Source organism: Carettochelys insculpta, chromosome 10 (genome assembly GCF_033958435.1).
Source record: "Carettochelys insculpta isolate YL-2023 chromosome 10, ASM3395843v1, whole genome shotgun sequence".
NCBI classification, from domain to species: Eukaryota; Metazoa; Chordata; order Testudines; family Carettochelyidae; genus Carettochelys; species Carettochelys insculpta.
Genome location: NC_134146.1, coordinates 48,052,816 through 48,069,956, shown reverse-complemented (window position 1 = coordinate 48,069,956; position 17,141 = coordinate 48,052,816). Strand labels below are relative to the sequence as shown.

Here is a 17,141-nt window from a genome sequence, read left to right as displayed (position 1 = left end):
CTTTGCCCCTCTGGGAATCCCTCACCTATCTTCTAAGGGTATAACTCGAATCACTATCCTACCACTTAGTGATATGATATCAGCGTGGCGATGAGCCTCTGACACCTGTTTGCAACCTCCAGGTGTGAACCCCACGATCCAATTATGAGAGCACCAAATGAAGGCATTCCAGGGGCATGTTTTCTAAGGCCTTGCCCATACTACCATGGGCCATCAGCCTAAGTTACACAATTTCAGCTATGTGGACAACATAGCTGAAGTCTACAAGTTTAGGTCTGCATACAATGGTATCTTCAGAGCATTAAGTAGACAGCTGATGTGCTCCCATCCACTCTACTTACTCTTCTCATTTTGGTCGGGTACCAGAGTTGATGGGCTAGTGCTCGATGACACAGTAAAAGGACCCTGCACCCATCGGAGTAACCCGTCGATCCAGGAGGTAGTGAAGACATGCTGTAAGTGAGGGAACTTAACCACCAATGTCTCTTCACTTGAGTTGGATGTGCCCATGTTCGTCCCATTTGCCACTCTCAGAAAACTTCTTCCATGCACAAATCTCATTTATTCATTCCACATCAGTGCTGGGCAAGGGGGAGCAGTCTAGTTTCATGAGCAAACATCATAAACAAAATAATGCTGACCGTGGAGTCTTTAAGTGCCTGCTTCTTGTCACTTGTGAATTCCCATTGGCCTGATTATATCATGCATAAGGGGGAAACTCAAATAGCCTAACTGTGTTTACTTGTAATTTGTAAAGTGACTCCTCTGTCCTGAAACATTGCCTCTTTTCAAATAGCATTTGGTCGCAAAATAGATCAACACATCTCAGCAGTTCCTGAAGACCTGTCTGCCCCGTCCAGTGATTTGACCCAGGACAAAGTTAACAGGCAGTCATACAGGTATGATTTTAAAAGTGCTGAATATCAGAAAACAGGGGAGGAGTCCGAGTGGTTACCAGCTAATTCCATACAGCTGTGAAACCAGCTGATGTATGATGTGGTGTGGGGTGACAAAGCTGTGATGCTACTTGCCAAACAAAACACTTTTTAATTTTGCCAGTGGCAGCTATTGTTTTAAAAGTCTGAGCCAGAATGAAAGAAATCTAAAGCAAACTGATTTAATTCACCCATAACCCTTAATACTGTCTCCTGGGAAAAGAAAAATATCCTGCTCACTTCCTTAGATGACTTACTGTGCAAAAAAAACCCTATATTATGTACATGAGGATGCAGGTCATTGGGACCATGACGGGGATTAAATTGCAAAGCAAAAAGAATTAAAATACTGAAGTGTGTTTAGTGACAGTTGAAAGATGCCATTTGAGTTATCCATGGTTTGCAGACAGCAGCAGTAGAAGTTCTGCCATCAATGTGCTCCATCCTTACCCGAAGGGTTCACTACTATTTGGCTTCTCTGCGAGGGCTTGCTGTGTTCAGCAATTATGATGCAGTTTGGTTAGATTGGGATGTTTGTCTGCTAGGAACTGGACCCTGAGATCCACTTTCTTTTTTCATGTATTCCATCAAATGACCATTGGGTGGTAACAACTTTTGCTCGTGTCTGACTTGGGACACATTTGAAGCAGGGACTTAAAGCAAAAGAGAAGATGGAGTGCATGAAGGAGCAAGGGGAGACTCTGTGAAGCTTGGTGTATCCTCTTCCCCTCTGACACCAACTTTTAGAGGTTTAGATAACCTTCAGGTCCCATGGACTTCAGTTGAAGTTGCCCTTCTGGGATTTGGGCTCCATGGCTAGAGCTTTCTGCTCTGTGTTGCATGATTTCCCTGTTTTTCAAAATCTTAAAGGGTTGCCATGTTAGTCTGTATCTGCAAAAACGAGTCCTGTTGCCCCTTAAAGACTAACAGATTTCTTTGGGCATAAGCTTTAGTGTGTAAAACCCAATACATTTGACAATGTGGGTTTTACCCATGAAAGCTGATGCCCAAATAAATCTGATAGCCATTAAGGTGCCAAAAGACCCCTCATTTTCCTATTATTTCCTTAATTTGTCCATTGCACTATCCTCATGAGATGGAAGAATTCCCTGTTGCCAGCAACTTAGCACTACTGGGACATGTAATGGTCAAATTCTGTTGCCCTGCAGCAGCAGTGTTATTTATATTTCTGAATTGCCCATCTCCATGGTAACTGAGGAAACATAACAAACATGAACAGTTCCTCAGAAGAATGCGAAAGGCTCCTCATTTCCTTCTCTGCATCAGGCAGAGCTGGCTGTTTCTCAGTCTTTTTCATTTTGGAGCGCAGCTAGTGGCAAACTGATGGCTTCCCCACCCCATTCTCTTCACAAGCTCTGAGTTAATGTCCAAACTTAACCTCTTTCTGCAGTTTGCATTTCCTGATATATAGCACCCTCCCCCTTCTCTCCAAGTAACTCTTTGCCCAAGCTTCTTTCCTTCACCTCTCTGGGGTACCTGGCCCCTTCTTATACACTGGATTATTCCTTAATAGGGCTCATCTGGTCTCCTCTTGCATCTGATGAAGTGGGTCTTTGCCTACGAAAGCTTATGCTCCAAAATATCTGTTAGTCTATAAGGCGCCACAAGACGTTGTGTTGTTCTCTGGTCTCCTGAGTCACCTGAAATAACTTTCCATCTCTGTTCAGTGTCCTGTGACCTGTAATACCGAGACAATTCCTTGCTTCATTGACACACAACTCTTGTTTTAGACGAGCGTCTATGTGGAGAGGAGACAATGAAATCTCACCCTTGAGATTTTTTCTTTTTTTCTTCTTCTCACTTTTGTAGTGATTTTTACGTCCAAAAACAGCCTATAGTTACAGATATTGGAATGTATCCATTTGTAAAGCAAACAAGGCACTGGATTTTCTGCATCAGAGGAGCTAAGTCAATACAGTGCTTCTGCAGAAGCCAAACATACCTGTTATTCCAATGTCTCATTTCTGCCACTGGCTAAATACTTGAATGAACTTTTTCCAGCGATGAACAACAGATAGAATGGACCATTGCTTCCACCTTAGTTCTGCCCACTGTAAGTAATTGTCTCCCTGCTACGTACATGCCAGCATCTGTATGGAAAAAGTAGATACTGAAAGTGAAGCAGAATTGTTCTGTTTCAATCCCAGTGACATTGGGCCTAATCTGTCTGTTGCTCAGAGCAATGAAAATTCTGGACTAACTCCCCTGAAGTCAATGGATTTACGCTGCTCTTTCACCAAACTGGGAAACAAATGAGGCCCACGGACTCTGACAGTTCATATGGCAGTAACTTTATTTCCATTGCAACAGATTACTAATCTGCAGCATTATTTTATTATCTTGTGCCTTTCGTTTGGTATGTTCAGTAAAGAGAAAGTTCGGATACCTCCCTAATGTCAATTATCTAGTTCAATTATCTAGTGAAATTATCGAGAAATTCAATGACGATTCCTCTGCAGAGAAGAAGGACCTACTTAATCTTCACACATTCAGACGCTATCACAACACTTAAGTGATCCTTGAGTGTATGATGTGCTCTTTCTCCTCCAGTTATTTCTCTGGTTTCAGGCCATCTGCTCCCGGGAAGGCAGACGTTCTACATACAGATTTAACAGTAACAGAGAGGGAGCCGTGCTAGTCTATACACTATCAAAACACAAAGCAGTCAAGTAGCACTTTAAAGACTAGCAAAATGGTTTATTAGGTGAGCTTTCGTGGGACAGACCCACTGCTTCAGACCACAGCCAGACCGGAACAGACTCAATATTTAAGACACAGAGAACCAAAAACAGTGAGCAAGGAGGACAAATCAGAAAAAGATAATCAAGGTGAGCAAATCAGAGAGTGGATGGGGTAGGGGGGAAGGTCAAGAATTAGATTGAGCCAAGTATGCAGACGAGCCCCTATAGTGACCCAGAAATTTCCCATCACGATTTAAACCATATGTTAATGTGGTTTAACGAAAGCTCACCTAATAAACTATGTCCAGTAATGGACGAACTGGATCAGGAACCGACTGTGGATGAACTGAAGAGAGCCATCAATAGCATTGCAGCAGGAAAGGCCCATGGCCAGGGTGGTGTACCACCAGAGGTAATCAAGTGTGCTGCGGACACACTCCTGGAACCCCTACATGAGCTACTGTGCCTGTGCTGGAAAGAGGGTGAGGTTCCACAGGATATGCGCGACGCTAACATTGTATAAGAACAAAGGAGACAGAAGCGACTGCAACAACTACCGTGGAATCTCCCTCCTAAGCGTCACTGGTAAACTGTTCGCTTGCATCATCCTTGGCAGACTCCAGAAGATTGCTGAGAGGGTATACCCTGAATCGCAGTGTGGATTCTGCGCAGAGAGGTCTACCGTTGACATGGTCTTCTCTCTAAGGCAGCTGCAGGAGAAGTGCAGGGAGCAGAGGAAGCCACTCTACATAGCCTTCATTGACCTGACCAAGGCCTTCGATTTGGTCAGCAGGGATGGTCTGTTCAAACTGCTCCACAAGATAGGCTGTCCTCCACGGTTACTCAAGATGATCCAGTCATTCCACGAAGACATGAGAGGAACCATCCAATATGACGGCGCATTATCAGATGCTTTCAGAATCAGGAGCGGCGTCAAACAAGGATGCGTGCTTGCTCCAACATTGTTCGGGATCTTCTTCGCACTCCTCCTGAAGCATGCCTTTGGATCTTCAACAGAGAGCATCTTGCTGCACACAAGATCTGATGGGAAACTGTTTAATCTTGCAAGGCTGAAAGCTAAGTCTAAGGTGCAGAAAGTCCTCATCAGAGACATGCTGTTCGCAGACGATGCTGCTGTGGTGTCTCACACAGAAGACCAGCTTCAAAAACTGCTGGTTCAGTTCTCCAAAGTGTGCAAGGACTTTGGGCTTAACATCAGCCTAAAGAAGACAAACGTACTTGGTCAGGATGTTGCTGAATCCCCATCAATCAGCATTGACAACTATACGTTAGAGGTCATCCACAAGTTCGTTTACCTCGGGTCCACCATCACTGACACCCTGTCGTTGGACACTGAGCTAAATAGGAGGATCGGAAAAGCGGCCACAACTCTGTCCAGACTCAGCAAGAGAGTGTGGAACAACAACAAGCTGTACACTCACACCAAAATGCAAGTCTACAGAGCCTGCATCCTCAGCACCCTCCTTTATGGCAGTGAGACTTGGACCCTGTATGCCCTCCAGGAAAAGAGGCTGAACGTCTTCCACTTGCGCTGCTTCAGGTGCATCCTTGGAATATCATGGAAGGACAGAGTGACCAACACCGCCGTCCTCGAGCAAGCTGGAATCCCAACCATGCACACCCTCCTCAGGCAGCGTCGACTCCGCTGACTTGGCCACGTCCACAGGATGAAAGATGGAAGGATTCCAAAAGACATCCTGGACGTCCTCAGTTGCGCTACAAAGATGTCTGCAAGAGAGACCTCAGAGAGGTAGACATCGAGCTGGATAACTGGGAAGAACTAGCAGACGAGCGCAGCAGATGGAGGCAGGGATTACACAAGGGCCTTCAGAAGGGCGAGATGAGGATCGGACAGCTAGCAGAGGAGAAGCGAGCACACAGAAAGCACAATAAGGACTTGCCAGACACCCACCACATCTGCAAAAGATGCAGCAAGGACTGTCACTCTCGCATGGGTCTTCACAGTCACAGTAGACGCTGTAAATGAAGCCCTCAATTGAAACTATAAAGGGCGCGATCCATAGTCTATGCAGACTGAATGATGCCTACTAAACTATTTTGCTAGTCTTTAAAGTGCTACTTGACTGCTTTTTGTTTTGATAGTGTATAGACTAGCACGGCTTCCTCTCTGTTACTATTAAATTCGGCACATTAACACATGGTTTAAATCATGATGGGAACTTTCTGAGTCACTATAGGGGCTCGTCTGCATACTTGGCTCAGTCTAATTCTTGACCTTCCCCCCCACCCCATCCACTCTCTGATTTGCTCACCTTGATTATCTTTTTCTGATTTGTCCTCCTTGCTTACTGTTTTTGGTTCTCTGTGTTTTAAATATTGAGTCTGTTCTGGTCTGGCTATGGTCTGAAGAAGTGGGTCTGTCCCAGGAAAGCTCACCTAATAAACTATTTTGCTAGTCTTTAAAGTGCTACTTGACTGCTTTTTGTTTTGATAGCTAAATACAAGATGACACAAATTTGTTTTGGGTAAATAGTTAAGACTCATTGAAGGAGACTATTCAAGATGAAGTGGCCAGTTAACACCTCTGCAGTTATAGGGCAAAAAAAGTGGCACTGCTAAGTATTTTACCATGTGTTTGTCTTCCTTGTCTCTGTAATTAATCTCTAATTATTATACACAGAACAACCAGTTGCTAAGCAAGACAGTGAGAGATCTGTGGTGAAATCTGTTTTCATTGTTTGATACTTGACACGTGACTGAGATACAGTGGGCAAGTGGTCACACTTTGGTGGTCACTTGGTAATGAGTAGGACATCTTCCTGTCACCCTCCTCTTTGTAAGTCCGTTGATGGCTAATTAGCCCGATACTGGAGCTGCAGGTCTTATCACAGATGGGGCAGGTGTTGGTAGCTGTAGGAGGGTGTGGCGCAGTTTGTGCTGCTCTTTTCTCCTTTTCCATCTCTCTTCATCTCTGCTGCAATGGGACCTCTCAAATTGTGCCACCCTCTTACAGATTACTGCTCTCCGCTGGAAACTGGGCAAAGTTTTTCCACATGGACACCTAAGAGTCTGCTAGAAATGCTGTCAATATTCTCCATTCTTCCGCATGGGAGATTTTACATTCTGCACTCACTGTGTATTTATTCCCTGTCCTCCCCTGCCTGTGCCTTTGCAAAGACATGATTCCAACTGCTCTGTTTTACTTTGTCTCTAAGTGTGCTTTTTACGATATAGTTATTTAAGTTCCTCTTTCCAATCTCCAGGGAGACATTTAATGGCTGTGGTAGGGCTTTTTAACATTCAGACTGTAAGATGTAGACTATTGTTATAGAGCAAGTGGGACTGAGGCGTAAAAAAAGCTTACTTTCTGCCCAAATGGTGTAAAAAGTGCATCACTAGAATATCAAAAACTGCAAGAGCTGAACCAAGCAATAAAAGCTGCAAACAGGAGATGACAATGAAACTATTTCGTGGAGAGAAACATTTAAATTGCTTCTGTTGGTTCTAAGCCTCTGATCTTTTGTGATAGTACCATGGCTTAGAATTTTGTTTTGGCCAATCAGATTACTGTTTTTGTATAAGCCTTTTTCCCTATGCTACTGATGGTCTCCACGATCTTTTGAAATGATAACGAAGGATAATGAAAAAGAGGTAAGTAAATGGCTATCTGAGAGAGATCTTGGGTACAGAGATTGTTCAGAGCAGACTGCTTAGCAAGTCTGTGGCACTTACAGCTAGTGATTGCAAAAGCAACATCCTGGACGATTAATGTAATTTAAAAAATAAAAGAAATGTTTGCTAAGGTCGCTCTGCAAATGGTGCTACAGCAGCGGGGGCGAGCGGGGGTTGGGGTACGTACCAGCGACTCATTGCCGACTCGGCAGCATTCCATCCTGAGGGGAAGATTAGATGTCTTCAAATCCTCCTAATCGCTCTTCTTGCCTATCACAATGGCTTCTTTTGATGGCGCAGAAGAGTCCCCCCAGCTACCACTTTAATTACCTATTGCTGATTGGCACTTTTCAGGTCTCTTCTCTTGGCTCCAATTTTGTTTCCTCCTAATAGTGATTGTTTCTTTTCATGCTAAAATTGTTCCAGTTTGGTCTTTTCTGGTTTGAAAACGTATGGCTGGGCAGATTAATAAATTAATATAGATCCAGAAGCAGGAATATTCCAAGAATCAACTCTTGGTTCACTGGTCAGGTGCCTCCAGACTGTTCACAAATACTTCATGTAAACCCAAGCAATCCTGTAGCACCTTTAAGACTTACCAGTTTGTTTATTAGGTAATGAGTCAGTTTTCATGGGCAATATCCACTTCATCAGATTTGTAGCTCCCTGGATTCTTATTTCTGCTCCAAATCTCATGCCAGGGATATTTCCCATGAAAGCTCATTACCTAATAAAATTGTTATTCTTTAAGGTGCTATAGGACGGCTTGTTGTTTGTGAAGCTACAGACTAACACAGCTACCCCCCTCGCCCCCCGCAAGACTATTCTCAGGTAATTGTTAGTAACTGCCATGGCCCTTACGAGAATACTGCTCCTCGAACAAGGGCTAGGAGAGGTGACTCTGTCCTTGCATATCTGCTAAATAAACTTTAAACCGAACTGAACTTAGCACAGGTGGTGTTATCAGACAGGGCAGATGCTAAAGAGGCTCCTCACACAAACAAAAGTGTATGGGTTACACAGCTGAGAGAGTGCCAAGGGAATTTAGCTCTGAGCCTGTCATGATCCACGTGTGTGGAAGAGAGCTGTGAGGCCCAGTATGCCAACAAACCCCAGTAACCCGAATGGGAGTTAAAAAATCTCTTTGCATCATTCAGGACCGGCACCTAGAAGAGACGCACAAGAAAAAAAATAGTGCAATCTTGCTGTGATGTGTCAGCCACATATGCAGTTCTTGAATAGTGTTGTAGTGCCTCAGATGAATTGGTTTGGTTCTGAGTTTGAATTGTGTACAATGGAAAACCTAAGCACCATCAAAGGGAATGGGGCTTCTTAATGAGGTGTGTGTTTTCTGAGGAAGGAGCAGCTGAGTGGATGTCAGGTTCATTTCCACCTGTGACCTCCCTTGACTTTGACCGTATGTTTACTCTGTGTTTGTGAAGGGTGTTAGCTTTCCCCCCATTATGCAGCCTGTTCTGTCCCTTCATGTAAAAATATGAGCATGAACATTCGCATACTTTCCATCTCCCCTGCAGCGAGTTTTGCTCTGCCTTCACCAGCAAACCTACAGTCCCCTGCACTCCCGAAGCGCAGAGTCCCAGCTCTAGACGGGGAAAGATCCCAACCATTGCACCTCAGTTCTCTCAGTCTGGACCCCAGCAAACAAGCCGACCTAGCTCTTCGGGATCATCTACAAGAAGCAGGCAGAGTAAGTGAAAACTCTCACTCTTCAAGTTGACTGTGTTCAGGGTGGAAAGAAGGCAGCTGTCCATCAGTTTTATTAATGGTGTTATGTGCTGTCAGTGTCCCAGCAGTGTATGACTCTCTCTCAATGGTCGCTTGATAACGAGTAGGTCGTCTTCATGTCATCCTCCTATTTGTGAGTCTGTTGATGGCTGATCAGCCTGATTCTGGAGCCACATATCTTATCCCAGAAGGGGCAGGTGTACCGCAAAGAGGTGAACCCACTGGACGGGGGGGCGGGGGGGGGCGGGATTTGAGGTGACCTATGTTTAAGGCACCTTTTCTAGTGCTCTCCCATGTGGGGTGAGCAGAGTGGATCCGGAACAGAGCTGCTCAGTTGTGGATGCAGCAGCTGGACCCTTCTACCACCTCAGTCCTTGAAATGGAACAGCTGATACATACACCCACTGCCTATGTGCTGGTCCACATAGAACAACATATATCATTGGAGATACACATCTTCTAGAACTGGAAGGGACCTTGGGAGGTCATCTAGTCCAGGCCTCTGCCCTCTTGGCAGGACCAAGCACCATCCCTGGCATCTAGTTTCCCCAATCCCTAAATGACCTCCTCAAGGATGGAGCTCACAACCCTCGGTTTAGGAGGCCAATGCTCAAACCACTGAGCTATCCCTCCCTCCATGTCTAAAAGCTTCCCAATTTCACAATCCTGCGCCCTTCACCATTCACCAGTTGTCATAGGGCTTAAGTTTAGGAGGGTCATATGCAGAGGAAGACACCTGTGCATGACTTCTTTTAAATGGGGGACTGTAGCACTTCAGCCACCACATGATCCTTGACTGATAGAAAGCTCAGGTCCAGTGGCATGGGATCCATGATGACTGGGATTCTCCTGTCCACTGCAGCCTTCATCTGCCTTCACAGTCATTGTAGCATGGTTCTTGCTATCCTCCACCTGTTCTACTGTTGAGGACTTTTCACCCTCCCCCTCGACCTGGCCACCATGGGTGACCCTGTTGGGAGTACAAGACTCCCTATGGCATTGCTCTTGGGTTCATTGGAACACATAAGCCCACTCACCACGACAAGGTGACGATCTGAAGAGTGAGAGGGCAGGACAGGGGTGGCCAAACTTTTTGCATCAGGGGCCACGTGGCAATTTTTTATATGTTCTGGGGGCGGAACCCAAAATAGTGGAATCACTCAAAGGAGAAAAATGCAGCATACATTGATATTTTATTACGATAAGGCAGGGGTCTGCAGCCAAAATAACGAGAAGAGCCATTTTTTCAAATTCATTTACAAAATCAATACTTCCAGAGCCGCAATGTGTGTGAATATGAGACAGTCCTTAATGTCCAACCATCCTTTTTGTCACCCCTAATTTAAGAATAGGGCACAGACAAAGATTTGTACCAGTTAGAAAGTTGTTACCCCTATCTCCAGGCTTTATCCACCTCAGCCCCCAAATCTGCCCCCACATCCCCAGTCTTAACCCCTCTCAGTGCCAAACCACGCCCCCCCCCATCCCCAGGTTTGACCTTTCTCAGCCCCAAACTGCTCCTCCGTCCCCAGTCTTAACCCCTCTCAGCCCCAAACCCACCTTTACCCACCTCAGCCCTCAGTCCCCAGATCCGCCCCTCCCATCCCTAGCTTTCACCTGCTTCAGCCGCTGAGCTCCTCCAGCTACGCTTGCTGCTGCTGCTGCTCCTCTGCAGCCCCTGCCTCCCCCCTGCTGCTCTTCCCCTCCCCTTCCTCAGCGGAGCTGTAGGCTGCCCCTCCTGCCAGCTCTCCTGCTCATTTCCCCCTCCTGCAGCACAGACAGCTCCCTGCCCTGCTGCGCTGAAATAATGGAATTAAATTTAATTGTTTTAATGGCCAGATCCCTCCTGCTACCCTGCTGGCCATTAAATCAATTAAATTTAGTTCCATTATTTCAGCCGCACAGGTCAGGGAGCCACAAGAGGCAGCATCCAGAGCCGCAAGTGACTCCTTAAATCACTCGGGAGCCGCAGGTTGCCAGTCCCTGCCCCAGCCTGACTACACCCCATGCTCCACGTTCGCTTTGTCCAGCTTAGGTAAAATGGTGCCACTGCCGCATGGCTTCACAGGCCAAATAAAAATGCTTGGCAGGCCAGATTCTGGCTCATGGGCCATGTGTTGTCTACCCCAGTGTACGACTGTGTAGTCAGCCACTGCTAGATAAATAACCACATAATTATATCTTGCTGACTACATGCTGCTCATAATTGTAGACTGTCAGGTGAGCATTTAAATCCAACTTCCCTCCAGCTTTTGTTTTAGAAAGTGTCCCAGTTTCAGAAGTGAATCTAACTTAGTGGCATTTACCCATTCCTTCAGCCCCCAAATGAGACTTTCTGTCAAATACCTTAGACTTCACTTGGCTCATACCCACTTACTGATGTGTAGTTTGAATGGCCACATTAGAAATGATCACCATGGATCCCTAGTAGGTTTATAATCTGTGAATCATCTTTGATTTGGCTGCTGAGTGTGAGCCTGCAGATGTTTAAGTGGAAAGCAGTCAAGTAGCACTTTAAAGACAAGCAAAATAATTTATTAGGTGAGCTTTCATGGGACAGACCCACTTCTTCAGACCATAGCCAGACCAGAACAGACTCAATATTTAAGGCACAGAGAATCAAACTTTATGCCTTAAATATTGAGTCTGTTCTGGTATGGCTATGGTCTGAAAAAGTGGGTCTGTCCCACAAAAGCTCACCTAATAAATTATTTTCCTAGTCTTTAAAGTGCTACTTGTCTGCTTTTTGTTTTGATACTGTATAGAGTAGCATGGCTCCCTCTCTGTTACTAATGTTTAAGTGGGTGTAACTTGCTTGCCCAGGCTCCAGATGAGAGGATGGGAAGAAAGATGGCCAAAAAAGTGGAAGTGAAATAAACTTTCATCCTGTTTTAATATTCTTAGCTCTTCTGACTCTGCAGTGGGTAAGTGCCCCAGCAGACTCCCAAATAATTTAACAGCAGTCAGTGGCTGTCAATAGCTCTAAGGGATTGAAGGGCTGTGTTTGCTAGGGCTATGTTTACACAGAAGAGCTATTTCGGGATACCGAGATCTCCTGAATTAATAACTCCACAGCCAGGAAATGCACCCGTATTTCAAAATATTTTTCAAAATATCGTGTGTGCTAGTTCAGCATTCCTCTGCCCCTCATTGCGGGGAGGAGTAAGGAATGCCTCAAAATAGCCCAGTAATTCAACATTTGGCTTTGTGCAGACAATGCCAAATCCCAAAATAGCTTATTTTGATATTGACTTGAAAGAGGATATGCAATTTGCATATCTTATTCTGAGGTCGGGGCACAATGTAAACATAGCCCAGGAGAGAAGGTGTGTTCTTAACTCAAGTTAACATCCTAGTGAAGAGAAGGTGTTTCTTCATTTTCATACAAGTCTGCAGGTTGATGGGGCGTTTTATCTGTATCCCAATCTTCTAATTAGTGTGAAAATTACAAACTATCTTGTTCTTGCTAGGATTTTAACTCCAGTTAAAAACACACCTCTCTTTTGTAGTGTAGACAAGGTCTGACATTTTTTGATATTTTTTCCAAAACTCAACAATAGACAGGCATATTTTTGGAGGCAGCATTAATAAATATGAAAGCATCTGCTATTTGTGTGCTTATTTCAAGCAGGTCATAATCATCATCATCATTTACAGTTTTGCAACACTTCATCTGAAGATCTTGGACTGCTTTGCAAGCATTAATTAGCTTCCCAGTGTCCCTGACCCACTCTCAGCTACATGGGATAACTGGTGCCCAGAGGTGAATTGACTTGGCAGTGGTTACAAAGTAAATGGGTGGCAAAGCTGGGATTCTAGATGGTGAGTCAGTGACAGAGACATTATTAGACCTGAGTTAGTTCCTGGAGAGCAGTTCCATGTTCATTCCTCTAAGATTGTGCTTCCAGATTGTCTTGTTAGCCTGACCCCATTGTGTTCCTGCTGCATATATGCTCTCTTGCTTTGACGTTGGTACTTGAGAACAACAGCTGTTTCCTGTAATACAAGCACTGTGCTCCCTGGACTGATAATGATGTTAATAGCCAAGAGTCCTTCCTTGGTTCCTGTTTCACCTGCCATTTCTTGTTGACAGGGAAGTGCTGCTGAAAAAGGGGAAAATGCAGCATGCACATGCATGAGGAAATCCTATCCATGCGTCCGATCCCTGGAGAAGCCAAGGGCCTTAGCATGAATTTGTGCTCCTGGGTACCTGCGTTTCATGAAAGAATGGGCATCTCTAAGCTTTCTGCTAGATGCTCAGTGGGAGCTTTGAAGAGAGTCCCTTATCCAGGACAATAGTATAAAGTACAGCTTGTTTCAAAATCACATTAAAACCATACATGATCAGAGACTGAAATTGCTTAGGTTTCTTTATTGGCTCAGTATGTGCAGCCTTACAGGCTTCCTGCACTTTAAAACATCACTTGGAAGTAGATCTATTAATTCTGCCCTGGGTGGGCCTTGTAAGGGTACGTGCACCGTGGATACTTCTGATCACATCAACAGTCAGGTCTCTCTCTTGAGCATTGGAAAATGTCTCCATGTTAGGCTTATTCCTGATTTTTTTTGTTTTTTATCAGTTACAGATTCCCTGGCACTGACTTTACTATTAATAAGGGACTCTTCACTGTATTATCCTATTAGTAAAGGCTGAGATTTCAAAACATTTATGGTCTTTAGACAGGTATCTTATATAAATACTGCTTTTGGTATCTTGATCATTTGTACATCCTTTTGCATTTGCAACGCATTTGGTAGATATTCATGAATTAACCCCATACCTCACATGGGAGTGTTGTGATGCATCTTTGTCCCCATTTCAGAGGGGAAAATTAAGATATGTGGGTTAAGGACCAGATTTTCTGAAGAGCTGAAATGTCTGAAAATGCAGCTAGGTGTCTACTGGGGTTTTCTGAAGCACTTAAGTACTTTAAAAAGTATCTGGTCTTAACCCAGAGTAGCCGTGTCTACACGTGCACGCTACTTCGAAGTAGCGGCACTAACTTCGAAATAGCGCCCGTCACGGCTACACGCGCCGGGCGCTATTTCGAAGTTAACTTCGACGTTAGGCGGCAAGACGTCGAAGTCGCTAACGCCACGAGGGGATAGGAATAGCGCCCTACTTTGATGTTCAACGTCGAAGTAGGGACCGTGTAGTCATTGCGCGTCCCGCAACTTCGAAATAGTGGGGTCCGCCATGGCGGCCATCAGCTGAGGGGTTGAGAGATGCTCTCTCTCCAGCCCCTGCGGGGCTCTATGGTCACCGTGGGCAGCAGCCCTTAGCCCAGGGCTTCTGGCTGCTGCTGCGGCAGCTGGGGATCCATGCTGCAGGCACAGGGTCTGCAACCAGTTGTAGGCTCTGTGTATCTTGTGTTGTTTAGTGCAACTGTGTCTGGGAGGGGCCCTTTAAGGGAGCAGCTTGCTGTTGAGTCCGCCCTGTGACCCTGTGTGCAGCTGTGCCTGGCACCCTTATTTCGATGTGTGCTACTTTGGCGTGTAGACGTTCCCTCGCAGTGCCTATTTCGATGTGGTGCCGCGCAACGTCGAAGTTGAACATCGACGTTGCCAGCCCTGGAGGACGTGTAGACGTTACTCATCGAAATAGCCTATTTCGATGTTGGCTTCACGTGTAGACGTAGCCAGTGAGTGGTCAAGGATGAGGGTGTGGTATATAGATTTGATGAGGGCCAAGCACTGGCCATGATGATTAGGAAAGAAGATTGTCCAATAAATCTTATGGCCAGCGTAATCTCAGTGACTGGAGTCTCTGGCTCAGGGATGAGCAAATTTTTTACACTGGGCCCCACTTTTTGTAATTGCAGTTAGAAGGGCCTCCCATCCTATCTAATGTAATCCCAAACCAATAGAAATTTCAGTTATGTTCATCTGGAAAAAAACCCCAAACTTTTAGCATGTGTAAGAAAATATGTAGAATATAAAAATTTTATTAGTTGGTATATAAATGCAAATACACATACATAAAAACAGTAGCATATTTCAACATTTTTAAAGAGATGGATGAGCCCGAGGCCCAGCAGTCAATCGTGCTGCCTCCTCCCTTATGAAATTTCATGTCCTCCTCGAGGGTGCCCACCCCCCACTTTGCTTTAGCCTGTTGTTGAAAACATGACTCGTATTTTATAGAAAATAGAAGAGCATTTCAAGAAATCCCGCTAAGCTCCACCTGCTCTCGGCATTAAGGGTGCGATTCTCAGCTCACAGAGACAAATGATTCATTTCCCTCTTGTGCAGAGAGGGCACCTGGGCTTTCAGTTAAGGCCCGGAACTGAGACTTGAGATCTGTGCTAAATTCCCATCTCTGCCATAGGCACTCTGGGTAAATTATTTAACCTAACCTGTGCTCTGCTTCACCTCTGGAAAATGAGGAGAATGAGCCATCCTTCCTTTTTTCCATCATGTCTGTCTTGGCCATTTGGAGGGTGACTTCCTTAGGACAGGGGCTCTCTTTATCAATGAAAACTCCAGTCCTTAACAGAGCATCCCATTATCCAGAAATGGTGACAGTAATATTTGGCAAATAAGGAAAAGTTCTTTGTGTCATCGTAAACCCGCACTTCCAAGTTGTAACATCCGTGGTTTAAGGTGCCTCTGTACATTTTGTTGTGCTGTTGGTGTCCTGGTTGAACAGGTGTTCCCAACAAGCAGAGCCCATCCACTAACCAGTTCTGCTTTTCAGCTGACGGCATCTTTCTTACTCTCTTTCTGCAGGCAGCCAGTCCTCCAGGAAGTGAGAACAGTTTCTTTCTTCAGAGACCACCTGTCTTATCTCTAAGGACACAGGTAGCATCCTGTAACAAGACTCCTGGCTTCGCTGGCAGCTGCCTGAGAGGAGATTATGAACGCTGCACTTGCACTGTGATTCAGGGATTATGTGACGGTTTGTGTCTCCTGTTGGCTAAGACCTTGTCAGGAATCAGAATTTGGGTGGCAGTGCTGTTGCAGCAATAGATGACGATGGGTTGGGTAGACGTACCCAGTCCCATTATTCCTAATAATTTATTCTGAAGAGAGATTGCTGACTAGCATTAAACAGGTTACGTGTATGACTTTCCCTGGGGAGAAAGTATATAAGGCTGATGTAATGGGCTGGCGAAGTGTAATGTTTACATGTTGTTCACTGGACCAATTTCTGGCATGTGCCTTTTAAATTAGCTCTTTGTTTATGAGCTGGGGGGATGGAATATCTACGTACAGGGAAACTTCAGTAGCCAAGAAAGACCACGTGTCTGGTTCCGTGCTGACTAACACTGCATGAAATCTGGTCACTTCACGGGGCTTACATGCCTGAAAGTGAGCCCTGAATTTGGCATGCAGAGATCTGTGCTTAGAGCTTCACCAACAGGGATCCTGGTTTTCCGTTATAACCCCCCCCCCCCCAAGATTCTCTAATTAAAAACATTTAAAAATCTGTGGTTTTACATGATGGAAATGAAATGCTGAACTTTAATTTCCCTAGTCACAGTATATATAGGTGTCAGGCGAACACAATATTTTATTGATATATTTACAATTTGCAAGCAAGTTCGAAGCCTACCAGTGACATCACCTCAAAATAAAGTTAATAGAATTGCAATTTGTATTTCTTGCATATACCAAATACTAGTCTGTCTGTATTCTACACAGTGGCATCTAGATCTAGTTTACCTGATCTGGTTTTGACCATGGCAGATCAGCAGATGCCTGAGCCACAGCTCCAGTTCGGTTAACATGGAACGATGGATAATGGAAGCTCAGATAAACAGGTTTCTGATGTATGGGTCTTTTTCCACCGTACGTAAAAGCAATTCTCTGTAAAAACACAAATTTCATGGTTTTCTATGGCAAATGGATTCCCCTTCATCTTCTTAATTTCAGAAGGAGAGGGAATACTTGCCCATGTTAGTTTGTGTGCTCTTTGGGCTCCTCCACTGGGAAGGACTCGGCCTTTTCTGTTTTGTGAAAGAAATTTAAAATAAGCAAGGGCATGACCTTTGGCAATTGAAAAAAAATTGGGCCATTCTTGAAATGGGTGACAGTGCTTTCAGTAGGGATCTGCTCAGCAGCTTTCGTGGGGGGCTCCAACCCCTCCTGGAGTGCTCTTCCT

General features: G+C 45.0%; 1 protein-coding gene across 3 annotated transcripts in view; it reads left to right on the top strand.

Moving 5' to 3' along the window:
- Positions 1-15,924, top strand: part of ARMC9 (armadillo repeat containing 9) — a 116,067-nt gene extending 100,143 nt beyond the window's left edge. For 2 of the 3 annotated variants that reach the window (XM_075003814.1, XM_075003813.1), the window contains 3 exons: positions 797-899; positions 8,827-8,999; positions 15,767-15,924. In XM_075003814.1, coding sequence (XP_074859915.1) covers positions 797-899; positions 8,827-8,999; positions 15,767-15,789 — 299 coding nt within the window. In that variant the 3' untranslated portion in view covers positions 15,790-15,924. The remainder of the gene's footprint in view (positions 1-796; positions 900-8,826; positions 9,000-15,766) is intronic. The other variant, XM_075003816.1, reaches the window with a different exon arrangement.
- The last annotated feature ends 1,217 nt before the right edge of the window (positions 15,925-17,141 follow it).